This window comes from Cydia strobilella, chromosome 12 (assembly GCF_947568885.1).
Source record: "Cydia strobilella chromosome 12, ilCydStro3.1, whole genome shotgun sequence".
Classification (NCBI taxonomy): Eukaryota; Metazoa; Arthropoda; class Insecta; order Lepidoptera; family Tortricidae; genus Cydia; species Cydia strobilella.
The window spans coordinates 153,465-171,033 of record NC_086052.1 but is presented as its reverse complement, the minus strand read 5'-3'; the positions used below and the strand labels follow the sequence as shown (position 1 = coordinate 171,033).

At 38.0% G+C, this 17,569-nt stretch overlaps 1 protein-coding gene across 2 annotated transcripts in view; it reads right to left on the bottom strand.

The window, feature by feature from the left end:
- LOC134745887 (E3 ubiquitin-protein ligase Ubr3-like) overlaps window positions 1-17,266 on the bottom strand; it is a 38,911-nt gene extending 21,645 nt beyond the window's left edge. For both annotated transcript variants that reach the window (XM_063679988.1, XM_063679987.1), the window contains exon 1: window positions 16,741-17,266. In XM_063679988.1, the coding sequence (XP_063536058.1) occupies window positions 16,741-16,957 (217 nt within the window). In that variant the 5' untranslated portion in view covers window positions 16,958-17,266. The remainder of the gene's footprint in view (window positions 1-16,740) is intronic.
- Between the last annotated feature and the right edge of the window lie 303 nt (window positions 17,267-17,569).

The window sequence follows — 17,569 nt, the reverse complement described above, 5'->3', positions numbered from 1 at the left end:
TGAAAGTATAAGCGCCCCTGTAGTGTATTTTCAATAGAAAATGTTGAATGGACGTCAAGTTAATATCGCGAAGTTCAACGATTTAAAAACCGAAAGTTTAAATCCATCATAATAAGAGTCACGCCATTACGAACGCATTACGCAACATTAACCGACTGCAACGGCGACAATTAGCAAGGCGCATCGCACGCGCGCACTTCACATACCACATTGTGTAAATGTCTAGGTATAGCTAAATAAAGTCACCCCCAATCATGTTTGAGAGGACAAGTCGACCACTAACACAGCCAAACAGCCATATCCTATTTACTAAGAGGAGAGGAGATATATTCTTTTGCGTGTAAAAAAAAATACTTAGCACTAGCACAGTGTGGATCAAAATAATCTGTAACGGGGCCCACTGACTATCAGTCCGCCGGACGATATCGGCCTGTCGGTTGATCGGAACATTCGGAACTGTCAACTTTTTGTTCTAACTGACAGGTCGATATCGTCCGGCGGACTGATAGTCAGTGGGCCCCTTAACACGTCGACCACACCGTCCACTTTACGTTAAAAAAATTAGTAAACTTATTATTACAAACACATTTAGTCCACCGAAGGTCACGCACAAGCCTGTTATTTCAGTGGAATCAATAACTCGTTTAATATATCTCGTAAACTCATTATTTTTTACAAACAGCAACAACGGTGCACGCCAGGACAATTTAACAGTAGTTATTATTTATTATGAGAGCAAAGTTATTTTACATCTCGTGTTTTTGAGTCCCTCGCTACGCTCAAGATTCTACCTTAGAATCTTTCGCTTTCTCGGGACTCAAAATAAACACTCGCAAGAAAAACCAACTTTCCTCTCTTGTTTCACACATAATTTTTCACCTCAGTAGTGAGAATATATTAAAGGTTAATGTAATGTATTTCGAATTACACAGAATAAACAGAAAAAATAAGTATTATAATATGTACGATACGATAAGATACGATACGATATGATACGAGACGAGACCGGACCGGACCGGACCGTATCGTACCATAAACAAAAATGTAATAAAAGTATGAAGTTCATGGCCTTCACTAAATTAAAAAGCTACATTGTTTCACTCCCTGGAGTGAGGAAAGTCGCACTTTCCTCACTCCAGGGAGTGACGAAAGTAGGCTTGTTCGAGCTGCTGAGGTGAAAATTATCATTCCTACCAATCGAAGTAATCCAACAACCAAATGCTTAGCGTGTGGAGTCGGTACAAAAAAAGTCTGCCAACGTGAAGATAGCCATGTCAGATAAACGTCAGTCCATACATAGTGTATGACCATTGGCCGACTATTTTCGACAGAGGGGAATGCCATCATATTATATGACATTAGTGGATTATTAGACAATGTCATTCAGTTTGTAGTGGCAAAACCGAATAGCAAAACTCGATGGACGCCCGTGTGAACGTTAGTATTAGTATATGTAGAAACACGTAAACTACTAAACTCCTGTAGAAAACCGTACCTGCAAAAAAACGGGATGTTACCGTGGGAAAGGGCTCTTAATACATCCGCCATTCCTTGGTCTAAGGCTACGCGGGCACTGCGGATTTCTGCCGTGCGTTTTTTTTTTCGGAAAATCTGTGAAGTATGCAACCTCCTTGAAATGCGCTCATTGCGGAAAATAATCTGTATGCCGATTAAAATCTGTGGTTTGCTGCAGATTGGTTGCGGTGCGGCGCCGCACGAATTATCTGCATCCTATGGACTATTAAATAAATCCGCGCACTGCGGAATAAAATCCGTGCGGACACCGGCCGGCAGCCATCCAGTGACGCGGTTGTTCTCGCGACACGGTGCTGCGCGGTAATGTCGTCGCCTAGCGTAGTAGTTCATTTTCAACGTCCGTTCTTTACTTGAGTTGGGACTAGAATGGCAAAACGTGCGGATATGTCACCGCTGTGCGCGTACCGGACACACACGGTTTTTTTTCCTTTGCGATTTTTAAAACGCACCGCAACTCGCCGCACCGCAGTGCGCTCGTAGCCTACTTTTTTAGACTATCCACAGTGATACATAACATGTAACCATTATTATTGTCACATATCTGTTCACATATTTTGGTTGAGCATGTACACTGACCCTTCGTGGACTCTAATATTATGTTTACAATGAGGTTTAGGAGTTGTCAATGGGGTTGGCCGGTCGAAATAATTAGCAGATGGCGCCAGCATAGCTTGCCCTGTCAATCCCTAGAATTGTGTCAAATTTTTATTTTTTTAATGCCCTTTAAGCCAAATCTCATAGAAATAGGGGCAAGCTATGATGGCGCCATCTCTGCAAACCTTTGACAGTTGCCAACCCCATTAAAGTGTGTATTTGATATTTATATACCATCGAATATAATGTATATAAGTAAATATCGTCGTAAAGGTACAGATAGACAGTATATCGCTATATTCGCTATGTTATTAGGGTTCATTATCACGACATTGACGACGCATGTGCAGACGCAGACGTATGTACTACTTACACTTACGAGCCTATTGTGGTCGTTCATTGTACCGACACTCAACTAACCATTAATAGTCCTTACGTCCTCTCAATAAGGTTGACGAGTGGTTACTGTGTTGACCAGTGGTCGACAATAGTAAACGCCCGGTGGTTATTGCCCCAGCCGTCACGGTAGCGAGCGTGTTGACATTTCCACACAACCCACCGATCTTACTACTGAGCTGCTTAAATTTAATCTAACTTAAACCTTGTTTCCATTCCGGAAGTTCTTATTTTAAATTGCATAATTCCATGTGATATGAGGTTGCGAAAGATAGGGTGAAGGTAAAGTGAGCGATTAAATTTCAACTTTCTTCAGCTCGGTATAAGGTTACTTTATCCTGCGTTGAACGAAGTAAGAGTTTTCCAAAGTAATGTTTGTAGTTTGTACAGAACAGGCGACTCTTGACAATAAAGGTTAATTGGGACGCTAGGTGGCCGGGATAATAGCTGTCCTCCGTCCTGTCGATCTTGGAAGGAATGATAATTGGTTGACCCTGCGGGAAAAACTAGAGTAATCATTATACCCTATTATCTTCATACAAGAAAAATAAATAATAATAATATTATAGGCACATTCTTACACAAATTGACTAAGTCCCACGGTAAGCTCAAGAAGGCTTGTGTTGTGGGTACTCAGACAACGATATATATAATACTTATACAAATACTTAAATACATAGAAAACATCCATGACTCAGGAACAAATATCTGTGTTCATCACACAAATTAATGCCCTTACCGGGATTCGAACTCAGGACCATCGGCTTCACAGGCAGAGTCACTACCCACTATAGGCCAGACCGGTCGTCTTAGCCATTTACCCAGGCCTGAGGTCCAGTTCACTTGACAAATCCCATGCATTTGCATGAGTAGGATTTTTTATGAAAGCGACTGCCATATGAATATGACTTTTAAATTCAGAGGATATACTGTCCGCGCGCCAATTCCGTGCATTCGGAGATCGAGGAAGTGGGGGGGGGGGGCAAACATTCCTCAGCCGTGCACGGAATTCGCGCGCGGACAGTACTATACTAGGTCTGTTTAGGATCAGTTCGGTTTCTCAGCATATTTTCCTTTACCGACGAGCTACTGGGAAATAGGAAACGAAACTTTACAATAATGACCTACTAGAAACTCGTCGGTACGTACAATTGTAAACAGTGACAGACTGACAGTAATGACATCTGACATCGAGCGTTGTTGACCTCTTTGCTCTATACTGTCCGCGCGCGAATTCCGTGCACGGCTGAGGAATGTTAGGAATATTGGGTGGTGTCATTTTGTACGTACGGGCGCGCCCCCCCCCAACTTCCTCGACCTCCGAATGCACGGAATTGGCGCGCGGACAGTAGGTGTTACGGAAAATTGATATATGATATATTTATGGTGAACTTTATTTAGAATATTGTATTTTTTATAAATTAGGATGTAAAAGTTGCTAAAATTATTGGGTGGAAATAATTTCTCAAACTAAATACGGAGCGTATAATTGGGAAATGTTACTTATTGAATGACATCCTAAAAATTGCACTATAAAGAACCATTTTTCCTTCCGTAGTACCACGAATGAGCGGCATTTTAAGTTCACATTTTCTGACTTTGACATCGCTTCGATAATTTGAGATAAAAATGAGATCGAAAGCCGGCAGTAAAGTCAACAAAATTTTAAGTTGTGAGTTTTCACAAATCCATGAGATGATGCGCTGTCACTTATCATTATCACCTATTAAATTTTTGTTTATCAAAATATTAAACACCTGTAAAGCCCCATGACCCAAAAATATAACACACTTCTATGAGAAGTTTAAATGAACACGAACCATGAATTGAATACCTAATAGAAAAAAGTAAAACATTAACTATATTAATCCAAGATTAGTCGAACAATTTAGGCGTTTATTCTGAGATCAAAATCTTTATTTTAGTCAGGTAAAACTTGGCCTAAACCACATAATAAGGTACAGCGACAATCTCAAATTCTTAACTGACCTTCGGTGGACCTTATGTCTTCGCAATAAGGTTTACGATTTATCAGTTAATAGATTAGACGATAATATTATTATTACTAAAGCATGTCTCGCCCGCATGGGTGCCGGTTAGAGCGACATGGTCCATGATTGTCGTAAAAGATGGTTAAGGTAAGGATTTTAAAGTAAAGCCATAAGGCCATAACTGTAACAGGAGAAACAAAGCTACCTGGTATAATAACGTTCAGACACAGATTCAATTTAAGCCCCTAAAAGTCCTATTAACCATGGTCCATTTTAACGGTTACTTTACCTGACAAAGGAAAGTCTAGCAGAGAGGCTAATTCTTCGGATTAGTTGCTAAAAGGACCCCAGGCTCCCATGAGCCGTGGCAAAAGCCGGGATAACGCGAGGAAGACGATACTGATGTTCAGATATTATTTCATTCTCTATGAATACGGCGGAATTTTGCCATTTATATTTCTATAAATAAACAGTACCCGTAGGTGTAGGTGATATAAATGTTTGCCAACGCGGTGATGGAACTACTTATGTCCAAAATAGATGTATTGACTCACTGGAGTCTTATGTAAGCTGGAGTCATCTCTGGTACCTATGTGGTAAACAGGCCTATTATAAATTATATATATGTTAGGCAGGTGTTTCTGTAGTATTCATAAATGAATGGTATCTATGTTTGGTTTATTTAAATATTTAAAAACGTCGGTAATTTTTTTATGAAAAATAAATATTTGCTTATACTTGCTTATAATATCTATTACTTGCTCATGTCCAAATAAGGAAATCAGAAATAACAGCCATAACATGACACGTGATTTTTGTAAAATAAATAACGTAATTCAATTCAGCGTGCAGCGTTATAAAGATTTAGTGCACTGCCTTATGGGAATATAGTTCAGAACCGGAAACCGCTTTCAACTTTTAATATGTTGCTGGGCATGGTCTCCAAAACTGCCGGGAGACAGCGGCGCCGGCCATCTACTTCAGCGGAATGACGTCATCAAAATGACTCCCGCCTCGTTGCGAATATTGCATATTGCACCCCAACTATGCATTGCATGATTGCAAATACACGTGTGGGGTATTCAATGAAAGCCGATTAAATGTTCTATATTTTATTTATAAGTGTGTACCAAATTATACAACAGTTTAAGAGCAATTTACAAAGTAATCGAAATGATGTAAAAAATATTCGATTATTTGGTTGTAAAAACAACCAAACCAAAAGTCGGACCTTAAAGTTATGTACTATAACATTAAAGATGACGTCTCAAACTTCACACTGATACCAAAAAAATCAAAATCTGACCAAAAATTAGGAAATTATGCATCAAAATGTAGGTATTTGCTAGAACAAATTCCAAATTGGTCATTTTCAGGTTAATCCACTTATGCTTCTAGTATGTTATTAGCAATATGACCTGGATTCTAAAACTGCCGGGAGACCATCTCTTTTGTCCCTGACTGACAAATAATGACGTCATACAGATAATCACTGCCGAAATTCGCAAAATGTAAATGATAGCTATACCATGAGTCACACATACACGTGTGCTACATGTAATGAAAGGTTATTAAATGTATTATGATTCATCTGTACGTTGTTTGCAAAAAAAATGTATGGTATAAGAGCTATAAACAAAGAAATACCACTTTTTATGAAAAAGTAGGTGTATGTCAAATTTATAGCTAAACTAATAAAGTTAATACAATGTTGCGTATATTATTACAAAAAACAGTTATTCAGGTTTAAGTTACCGCTTAAATCTTAGATTTCCATCAAAAAATAAGAAAGTTATGCGAAAAGAACTAAAGCGCGCCAACAATTCTACCTATAACGGGCTCGTATTAGTTAGACAAAGTAATGATATCCTTGTCCGTACCCGATAGCTAGGAGTGTTAGGACTGTACTTTGCATATTATGAGTCCGTTTTAGGTAGAATTGTTGGCGCGCTTTAGTTCTTTTTGCATAACATTCTTAGTTTTTGATGGAAATCTAAAATTTACGTAAAGGGTTCGAAACGTCGGGATGTATTATAAATTCAATATACGCGATATATTCCGTTTTCATAGTTTTATTTCATAAAGATGTCTTATACTTTTGTTGCGAATGTCAGATTCAATAATCAGCAGGTATATTTAGCTACAGTCAGCAACAGAAGCGAGGTGGTTCAAAATGATATGAATATTTTTATAGTTAATGATCAGTTAATGTTGTTTGCATCTCTTTAATTTTTCTATGGCCCGCACACGCGTGGCCCTTTTTGCTTGTACATGGTTTTGCCTCTCGTTGTGTTCTAAAGAAAGAGTTAAGTCACGAATATCACACTTGTAATATTTTAGCGAGTGACGTACTAGATAACTTTTAGAATCTTACGTTAGACAGACCCTCAGAGGATGCCATGTTGTCTTGACAGGTAGACAACCTGTATTGCGTCTTGCTAGGGTGCACGTGCGCGATCAGCTGGCCGGGCCGGGTCGACGCCCGCCGGGAGCAACGCACGGAGAAACTCATTGACATCACACCATTACATTCGGCGCAAGATATTCTAAGTATTAGCTTTTAATAAGGATCAATGCCGAGACGTTTATAAATTGATTAGTGTTTTGTACGATACTAATCGTGGCCTGATTTACACATTGATAAGTTGCGTTTAGTAGAAAATGTTTAAACTCGCACTTAACACTTATCAAAGTGTAGCAGTTCTATGAATTCGTACTAAACACTAATCAACGTGTAAACAGACTTGTACAACAGAGTACTCTTAAATACTGAAGTGACCTTCGGTGGACAATTTTTTGTCAGCAATGTGAACGATGAATCGAGTAAAGTATGAATGTAGTAAATAGTGATGTCAACAGATTAAGTTCGGAAATCGAAAACAATTTTGATAGAAACAAACAAACAAAAACAAACATTTCAAGATTTCTGAAAATCAAACCATTACAAGATATTTTTAAAGGCTTTTTGACAGACCATCAAAGGTGATACTCATGACACTCATGGCCCGATCAGTGTAGTCGCTAGTGTCGCTACTATATGACAACAACTACGAGTATTAATTACAAATACTTTGTTATTGTTTTTCATTATTATTGTTTCTCTGTTCCAAGCATTTGGGTTTACTATTCTGGACTTGCGGACATTCAACTGTGTTCTGTGAGGCAAATGGGAATAACCTATCATCAGTAGCCCTTCGTAAGTACGCGTCACGCTCCAAGCGTGCACTATGGCGGATTAATGAAGCATAGTCCGCAAAAAAACTAACACCGAGCTAGCGATTACGTGAAGCGCAAAAAGGCGAGTTTTATAATTTGCGCGTGATTTTGGGCCTAAGAGGAACTAATCGTAATTAGCCATGGAATATACATAATAGGTTGTTTAATGGCGTCACAGTTCTGTAGGCCAAATGGGAATGACCTAACCTCAGTAGCCCTCCGTTAGCACATCGCGTCACGCTACGAGCGTGCACTATAGCGGATTAATCAAATTTAAGAGTGCAAAACAAAATAGGTACCTCCTAGAGGTAGAGTTCAAAACGTGCAAGTTTCGCAACTTGTTTCGTTTCTTATATTGGTTTTTCTTGAATTATGATCTGGTTTTAAATCTCAAATAAGTATAATTATCGGAACGAAACAACACTTGACTTGAAATCAGCTCTTCGCCATAACAATGTGTTACGGCAGTCAGTGACATGCAGATCATTGTTGATCGGCATGTCACTGACTGCCGTAGACGCTGATTCAGCCCGAGTGGCGCGAGCGAACGTTGCCCCGGGCTCCGGGAATGTTTTGACAGTGGTGGGACACTTCTCCTTTCGGGCAAACTCGGCTTCGCTCGGATCAGCATTGCTCCGAGCAATGGGGTTGGCCGGTCGAAATAATTAGCAGATGGCGCCAGCATAGCTTGCCCTGTCAATCCCTAGAATTGTGTCAAATTTTAGTTTTTTTAATGCCCTGGATGCCAGCCCTTTAAGCCAAATCTCATAGAAAAAGGGGCAAGCTATGATATGGCGCCATCTCTGCAAACCTTTGACAGTTGCCAACCTCATTATTAGGGTTGACACAACTTTTTTTTTTATAAACTGATCGGCGATTGGCCATAGTCACACCTGATGGAAAGTGAAGACAGGGCCTAAGATGGAGCTCACCTTGACATCCCTGTACGTGCACGACCACAGATAAGATAATGACTTTCAAGTCATTTGACTACCCTAAATAGCCGAAAGGGATAGTGCCATACATTAAAAAATATGTTGAGCGGCCCGCAACTTGGTCGCCCGGGTGAATGTCCATAGTTACCAGTGTAATAAATAAACTACCCGACAAAAGCAGCTGTTTCTTTTCCATTAATATACCAAAATGTTTTGTGTTAAAATTTAGTTTCCTTTTGACAAAGTCAATATTTCTGGAGTAGAATATAAAAAGATTTCTAATAAATATGGAAAATATGGACAGTTTGAGTACCTTGAATGCTGCAAAAGTTTTTGCACTGCACCGGCCACACCTTTGTTTACAACTTTACATAAATTCCGTGAGAATAAAATTCAGATTATACGCGAGGGTTTTATTAGGGGGGTTAAGGCGAATCTCACTAAATCTTACGTGGGGGAGAGAATTTGAGAGAAACAGATTAATTAAAAGTAATACATGTTTCTAGATTAAATACCAAAATCTAAAGCATTGATGAAAAATTATAAAATATTGATATATTAAAGATTCGGTCCCCGTCGCGTCGTCTTTACTGTTGTTAATAAGAGCAAGAAGGGAAAATGTAATCCAGCCCCCGCCTCAGTGGAATGGCAGCTTAACATCTGTTAAACAAATTAGGGAAATCGAACCATATTAGTTTCTTGAATAAAAAACATACTTCCTTGTCCTGCATACTGCATCGCGGCGCTCGCGTGCGTTCTTGTCGTCCTTGATGACTATAAACGTCCAACTCGTTTGTCGCAACTTTGTTAACATAAATAAATATATCATAGAAGACGCAAATGCATCTACTTCGCGTGTCCGATCCCCGACCAAGCGTCGAGGTTGACCGTCGCTCTTTACAGTCCACGCCGCCGGTTGTTGCAGCCGGACGTCCGTGAAAACTTAAAAAATGCTTCGTTGCATGATAATTAACTGCAACAGCCCAAAAATTGCGAGCACCCAAAGGCAAGTACATATTTCCTATCACAGATAAGTAATTTAAAAATTATATTATGCGTAAATTTTGTATGAAAAAGTCGGCACGCTTAGTTTCAATACAAATTGTGGTATTTGCGTCATCTAGCGTATATATTAAATCTGTGGTTCCAATTGCTCGCCGATCATTGTCACATTTTCATAGGAAATTGACCTTTATGGTTGCATTTTCACAGTCTAAATTATATTGTATACAAGTCGATGCAGAGTTAGCTAAGACGGTCTGGAACCTTTAACGTATTAACTAGTACGTAGTAACTTACAGCTTACCTATACTAAACACTAACATGTTTGCAATTTCCTACAATAGGTATTGTTAAGTAACAATAGATAGGCCAGAAAATGAATGCTTAAAAAAAGTTATAGAGGGAAATGCTTGAAACGCAATTTTTGACATCGTAGCTTTGTTTGGACTAGTTATTAGAAGGTGAACATATCTAAAGGCCCCGCCCGTAACCCTGGTGCCGGGGGGAGAGGGGGGTTTGAAGGTTCCATTTTTCGGTTTTTCGATTATATCTCAGAAACTATGCGCCTAAGCGACATGGCCATTTATACTAATAAAAAATGCGTTTTTCGATATCTTGTAGTTTTTGAGATATCGGCTCTCATTTTTATCGTGATTATCTACATTAGTGAAGCTGCTAGGCCGGGTTTGGTATCGTTTTCGTATAAATTGAGGGTGCTGAATTCATTTCGAAAAGAAAATTTTTTTTTTTTTAACTCCTCTTCAAGCTTAAACCGCTGAACCGATTTCGTTGAAAATTGGTATTTAGAGATGGTTTGAGTCAATAGAATTTCCCTCTATAACCTTCTTATTGCTTGGCCTAAGATTGAATTAGACATTCCTAGAAATCACACCCTGGGTATAGCCAGTTAACAAACATCTTTACAAGCCAACGATCCAAAAATATATTTACACGCCTCTAATAGACTGACAATAAGGTAGTGTAAATATGAACTCTACTCTTGGTACCAACTGACTTGTATTATCCGGTAGACGAAAAAAGGCCTTATTCCTTCGCGATAAAGTTTACAAGTTTTACAACGAGTCAGTAAACAGTGTCGACCAATGTGTCGATGATGGTATTAAAGTAAGCTGAGGCAAAGGATGGATCCTTCTCACAGTGGATTAGAGTCCACACCACACAGTTTAGGCATATTTTAATCCTAACACTTTAAACTGTCGCGTTTTGTACAAATAATTAATGTCATTGACATGACATTCATTATATTTTAATCCTAATTGGTACATTTGTTTTAACTATTAATTTAATACAGACTAGGTATATTTATTTAATAATATGTATTAAATAAATACATACATACTGAATAAGATAGATAGACTCCATACTCTTTATTGGCACACCTCAGTTGTTACTGAGGTACACAGATATAATTAAATGTTATTTTGAAATCATTGAATGTTGGAAATTTGGAATTACATAGACGTGCAAATTAAGCATTGAAACAACACGTGAAGTTGTGAGCAAATTCTCTCCTTTCATTCATTATACCTAAATGACTTGAAACATCCTCCGTCTTCCTCAAATGACGTCACAGAATCACATCGAAATCGATTATATGACGCATAATAATCTGGCATGATCACACCTAAATGACCATGTGCAAAAAGACGCAAGTCATTTTAAAGACGACACTCAACTGACCATCAGTAAACCCAATGTATTTATAATAAGGTTTAAGATTAGTCAAATAACAATGTAAACGTCGTGGAACGCGGTTTGGTTTTGGCACAGCATAGTGTCATTGACCCCTGCGCTTGACCCACATGGCTTACACGGCCGTGCGGACTGACACGGATAGGCGCAGCATCCGCGGTTGTCCATTTGAGGAAAAGGCCGCCGTCGTAGCGAATAGCAAAGACTTAAAGGTGTTAGGTTAGGGCGCGTTTACACTGGTTACTGGCGTATTCGACAGTCCATGCTAGTCTCTACTCTAGTCTATAGAGTCCGTCCGCCTAATTAACTAAACTAACTTTGCACCGACTTGAACATAACAAAGTCAGCCGGTGTCATTATAAACTTCATGTTTTTATACAATCGCCACACTTTGTCATTGCAAATATGACATCTTTCCTTGTCGCATGTTGTCACATTTGGCAACCCCCTACCCCCCTGGTGTGAAGTCAAATATCTAGTTAGCAATACCAAATATTAAATATACCAACAGGAATACCAAACATAAAACAAACATTACAAAATCAACAACATGAAAGCCGATTAGCAAGAAGTAGTTTGCTCAATATGGGATTGATTCAATTACATTCTCATGAATAGGTAATATACGTATTCAATACTAAATAGTAACCTTACACCTTACTTTACATTTTCACCATTGAAAATCAGTTCAGTTCAGTTCTTGGTTCTTATGGCATCTGTCCATTGGACCATTGAAAATATTAAGCACAATTTTTAAACAAGACAACTTTCACGAGTTTAGTTCCTAGTGTTGCTATCAAATATCAACTGTATTTCCAAGCCATGAAGGTTTATTTCTATTTGCAACTGTACAAAGATGTTTACTCAAACTCAAAACCAAATTATTCATGTGTTAAATATTCAATAATCATATGACAGGTTGGGATGAGTCACTACAGTACACGGGGTACATCTGTGATCTGTTTTATGAAATGCAATAAGATGTGTTTTTATACCTCACTAGCTTCTGCATGTGACTTTGTCTTTGTGGGGTAATAATGACGATTAATACACATTATCTTGACATCCTGAGTGAGACCCCCGTACGAATTCCTCAATCTTTTCGGAACTTTTTTACAGTTACTAATTAAAAAACAAAACAACTATTCAAAGTTTTAAAACCTTACTTAAAAATTATTACTTATCTCTTCCTCAATGTGCCGCTGTGTATATATTGTGTATGTATATATATATATATACTAGCTTTTGCCCGCGACTTCGTCTGCGTGGACTTAGTAACCCCAGCTAGAGTAAGAATAGCGCCTGGAGAAAGTCTTATAGCAATTATTCAATTTGAGCATATTATGCACACAAATTAGCAGACACTTCATTAATTATCTCAATTCCACCCCGCTTTTTACTTTCTTAAGGGATGATTTTCGGGATAAAAACTATCCTATGTCCTTCTCAGGGACTCAAACTATCTCTATGCCAAATTTCATCTAAATCGATTCAGCGGTTTAAGCGTGAAGAGGGAACACACAGACAGACAGAGACAGACAGACTTTCGCATTTTTAATATTAGTATGGATTTATTTATGTGTTATATTTTATTATTTATTTATTTATCTAAATTTTAAATGTATGTGTAATTTTCCTGTTCCTCCAATTAATTCGTGCACTATCTGTTTATAAAACTTTTTATTCTTAATATCCTGCTACCCTAAGGTTGTCTGGAAGAGATCGCTTACAGCGATAAGACCGCCTGTTGCTACCTTTATTTACATTGTAAATCTGTTTTAAAATTTTGTTTCTTTGTGGTGCAATAAAGAATATTTATTATAATTAACTGCCTCTGGGTCGCAGGAGAGTATGTCATGTACTTCCTCTGGCCTGTTACTTTCGCATTTATAATTATAGTAAGGTTGGTGACAAATAAAGGAAGTCTGTCTGGTGATCAGTGCAAATATAATAACCAATTGGAATTTGTTGTAATTTGGATTTCTTATTTCCTTTTTGCCAAGCGCCACCCACAATTTGGCAGTAAATCTAAATACCTACGAGGAATACCTATACCTAACAACTCTAACAAGGGGTTGTTCTGTTTATTTTGCAAAACACTTAAGTTGCTTCCAGGGAGCACCAGGTAAAAACCACTGAAATAAAAGCAACAAGTCAATTTTATTTAAAGGAGTTTCAAACACTAAGCTAGATAACTTAGGCGTAAGATTCTATTCTATTCTAGCTAACTTTCAGGTTCTATAAATTTTAAATGGTTAAAATATCGTGGTGAGTATGAAAAATAGTACATGAGTAAAAGTGCAAGTTGAGAGGTAATTTTGATGACCTCGAGAAGGCTCGAAGTGTACAGACTGTATAAGGTCGGACCCAATATTGATCCTTGGATTACTCCAACCACCACCACCACTTGGATTATCTGATGGAAACATTACAGTTGCCATCAGATATATGGGAGTGAATTGAATAAGGGCTACCGTTTTTGTGCTCACCAGTTGGCGCCACTGTAGATGTAGGTCCAGAAAAACAGATCTCAAAACTTCTATGCTTATTTTTATTAAATCAATACGTTCTAATATACCTATACACAAAGGTATGGTATTTTAACATCTAAATGTGCCATTTTTTTTCAACCTGTTTAATTTTGCATATATTTTAGTTGGCACTTTTTTTTAAACCACTAACATTTATTGAGCTATATCTATTATTTACCATGCTTAATCAAAGATGGACAAAGATTTAGATCCTAAGCCAGTCATCGCCGAGAGCTGATCCATCATCTACAGCTCAGCAAGGTGAGTGCTTCTAACAGTTGACCCAGCCTATCCTCTAAGTTCTGCGATATAACTTCTCGTTTCTCGTCTTAAAAAAATATTAAAATACAGTCAACGTAATTTAACATATCGAACAAAAATAATCCCATTAACAATTATGAATAAGGAGTGAAAATTCCCGATAAAAAAGCTTAAAACCCCCAAAACTTGTATGCATTTGACATTTTGAAAGACCTCCATCTACACTAGCGCCCCTAGCGGGGAAATTAAACGCGGTAGCCCTTATTGAATGGTGTATCATTGAATCATCAAATTTCACCTTGGCTGCTCCGATATACCTCTCACTACGACTGTAGCTCTCAACTTGTTCTACAAATATTTTTATTACCATGCCATATCTATCACTGCCTTGTATGAGGCTCATAACTATAACCCCAGGATATATTATATTATATATTATATTATAGCCCTTTATTCCATAAGAAGTTTTATATGGTTTTTGTATTTGTAATTTAAATGTTATCTTCTATATGGATCCCTCTTTGGGTGTAGGCCTCCTCCAATTTTATCCAATCATCTCTCTGCTTCGCTTTCTCCATCCATTGTTTTCCAGCTGTATGGACTATGTCATCTGTCCACCGTTTTTTTGGTCTTCCTATGGACCGTTTGCCTGCTGGTGCTTTCCATTTAGTGGTTATGTTGGTCCACCTTTTGTCAGTCATTCGGGCTACATGTCCTGCCCAGCCCCATTTAAGTTTTAAAGCATTTGCGAGGGCATCAGCAACCTTTGTTTTTTCTCTTATTGTTGTGTGTTTTATTTTTTGTATCTTCCTGAGTCCCATCATACTCCTTTCCATGGCTCTCTGTGTTGATCTTATTTTTTCTTTTACTTTATTGGTGTACACCCATGTTTGTGAACCATAGATCAGGCATGGCAGAAGACATGTGTCACTCACTACTTTCTTTAGGTTCAGGCTGTAGTCACCCTTAAGAATTTCTTTTAGTGACCAGTACTAACCCCAGGATACCAGCCCTGAATTAAGCTATGAAGACTTACTCCTCTGCAGCATGTATTTCTACCATATCCTTCGTATGTTGAACAACACAATCAACAGTAATTTTGTTTTTCAGAACAGTGTTTTTCAATCTGTGGGTCCTGATCCCATGAAGGTCACAAAGCTACAAAAACCCTATTAGACTTATATTGACCGGGATATAAGTCTAGTGAAACTAACGGTGAATCATTCAAAACTATTCTACTCTCAAAACTGTCAAGAATAGGGATTCTTGACAAATTAAAAAAAAGTGGGTTCGAACTTCAATTGCATCTAATAGAATAAAAAGGTACAGTACTGGCCAAAAATATATCACCTTCAGGTTTTTACGGCACACCTTTTTAGGTCTACTAGGAACCTAGGAAGGTGATAACTAACATAGCGGTTTCACTCACATATTTTTAGTCACTTGCGCGACATGTTGTTTGTGTTGTGAGTGAAACCGCTAAGTTAGTTAAGTTAATATGTCTCACGATAGTTTAAATTCGATTGGGTGATATAATTATTTTTGGCTGGTACTGTATAGCTATACATTTTCTATAAAAAAAAGTGGCTAAATAGTTAAGTATCTTAAAGATATGTTGCCAAGAATAGGGTTAGGGTTTGAAAAAGTTTAGATAAGACTAAGTTAGATGACTGCATAAATGATACTCATTAGTGCCTTATTCTTTAAATAGCAGGTGTTCCAGACATGGTGATAAAACCATTAGTTAATCATTGTTAATGACCCAATCTAACTGTATTTAACACATTCACTGCCAGGGGACATGGCCTAGGAACAAACTTGTATGACATGCCCCTAAGGGCAGTGAATGTGTTAACTAATGATTAATTCAACCACCACACAATAATAAAGAAAGGTATTAACTCTCTTATCAGTATTGTAAAGATGTGTTGTTAAAATTAGATAAGATGGCAGATAATTATGCATAGAAAGATTTCTAAATAGACGGATTAGTCCGATACGAAGTATGATCTAGTGGCCAACCATATTTATCAAAATTGACACTTAGTGTCTGTAATATCAGGATTAAGAAAGCATAATCACATTGATTGAATGATTTCTCAGTATACCATTACTATCACTTGGTTACTTGGTACTACAAATTGGTTAGATTTAATCATATCCACAAAATTCTTGTAGGATGTCTTTAATATTTTAAGCCAATTATATTATATTTGTTTACCTTTATACATAAGCATGTTTTAATGTTTTAAATGTTAACTTTACAATTAATGATTGCATATGCAACAATTAATGAGTAAGGATATGCCCAGGGCACAACAAAAACCAAAGAATTTTCCATAAAACTAGACAATGAATACATGTCAATTAACAGTTAACCTGTCCAACTGTCAAACTAATTCCAATTGAACACAATGTTTAAATGACCTAAAGCGGCCCAGTCATCACGCATACAGCCTCGCGGGTCACAAATACAGCAGGTATTCCACAAATGTACGCATTAAAGCAGTTATAACCTAGAAAGAATGGAATAGTTGTGGAGTACAGTTAGCTAGGTGAACTCACCGACAGCCGCGAACTCGTCGGGCGTGCGGCCGCCGGCCAGCAGCCAGCGGCACCAGTCGATCGTCTCCCACTCGTCGATAGCCTTGCTGGGGTTCAGCAGCACGTCCAGCAGCGGCCCGAGGTGCTGAGGAGACCCGCTCGCGCAATCCGCGCTGATGTACGCGGCTGCACCTCTCTTCCCCTTCTTCATCAACACTTGTGCCGTCGAAATCGACATTGTAACACTTTAAATTCACTCACACACAATGTACACATAAAACACCGTATTATTTCGGTCACTCACGGAAGAAACACCATTTCAAGTTTTACATAAGGCAATGAACTGTGGCCCGTAACGCTCCCGCGGTCAAACATCGTGTGGGCAAGTCGGGAGAACACTATCCGTCGAAACTCGCGAACGCGATTATCCAATGGTTAATTAAATATATTAGATCCGGATAAAAATAACTTTTATTTCGCAGAGAAATAAGCATTACAGAAACAACTCTATCCTTCGTGTTTTTTTTTATTGTTGAAGTATGGCAATAATTGTCATTGTGTCGCTGTAGTTAAAAATGACACTGAACTAAGGTGTCTCATTCATTATCGATCATATTGTTATGTGGTAAACTATTAATATAGCGAACTTTAAACGGAGGCATAGCTTTTTATTATGGTTATTCATCAACATCTTAATAATAATATTATATTTGGTCAAGCAAATCTTGTCAGTAAATAAGAACAAAGAAACTATACTCCTCCTCTTCTTTTGGATGCTACTGGTGCTAGTACTAGTGTAAGACAAAGATAGTATGATTCTCTCTGTCTATGTTTGAAATGAGACAGTCCT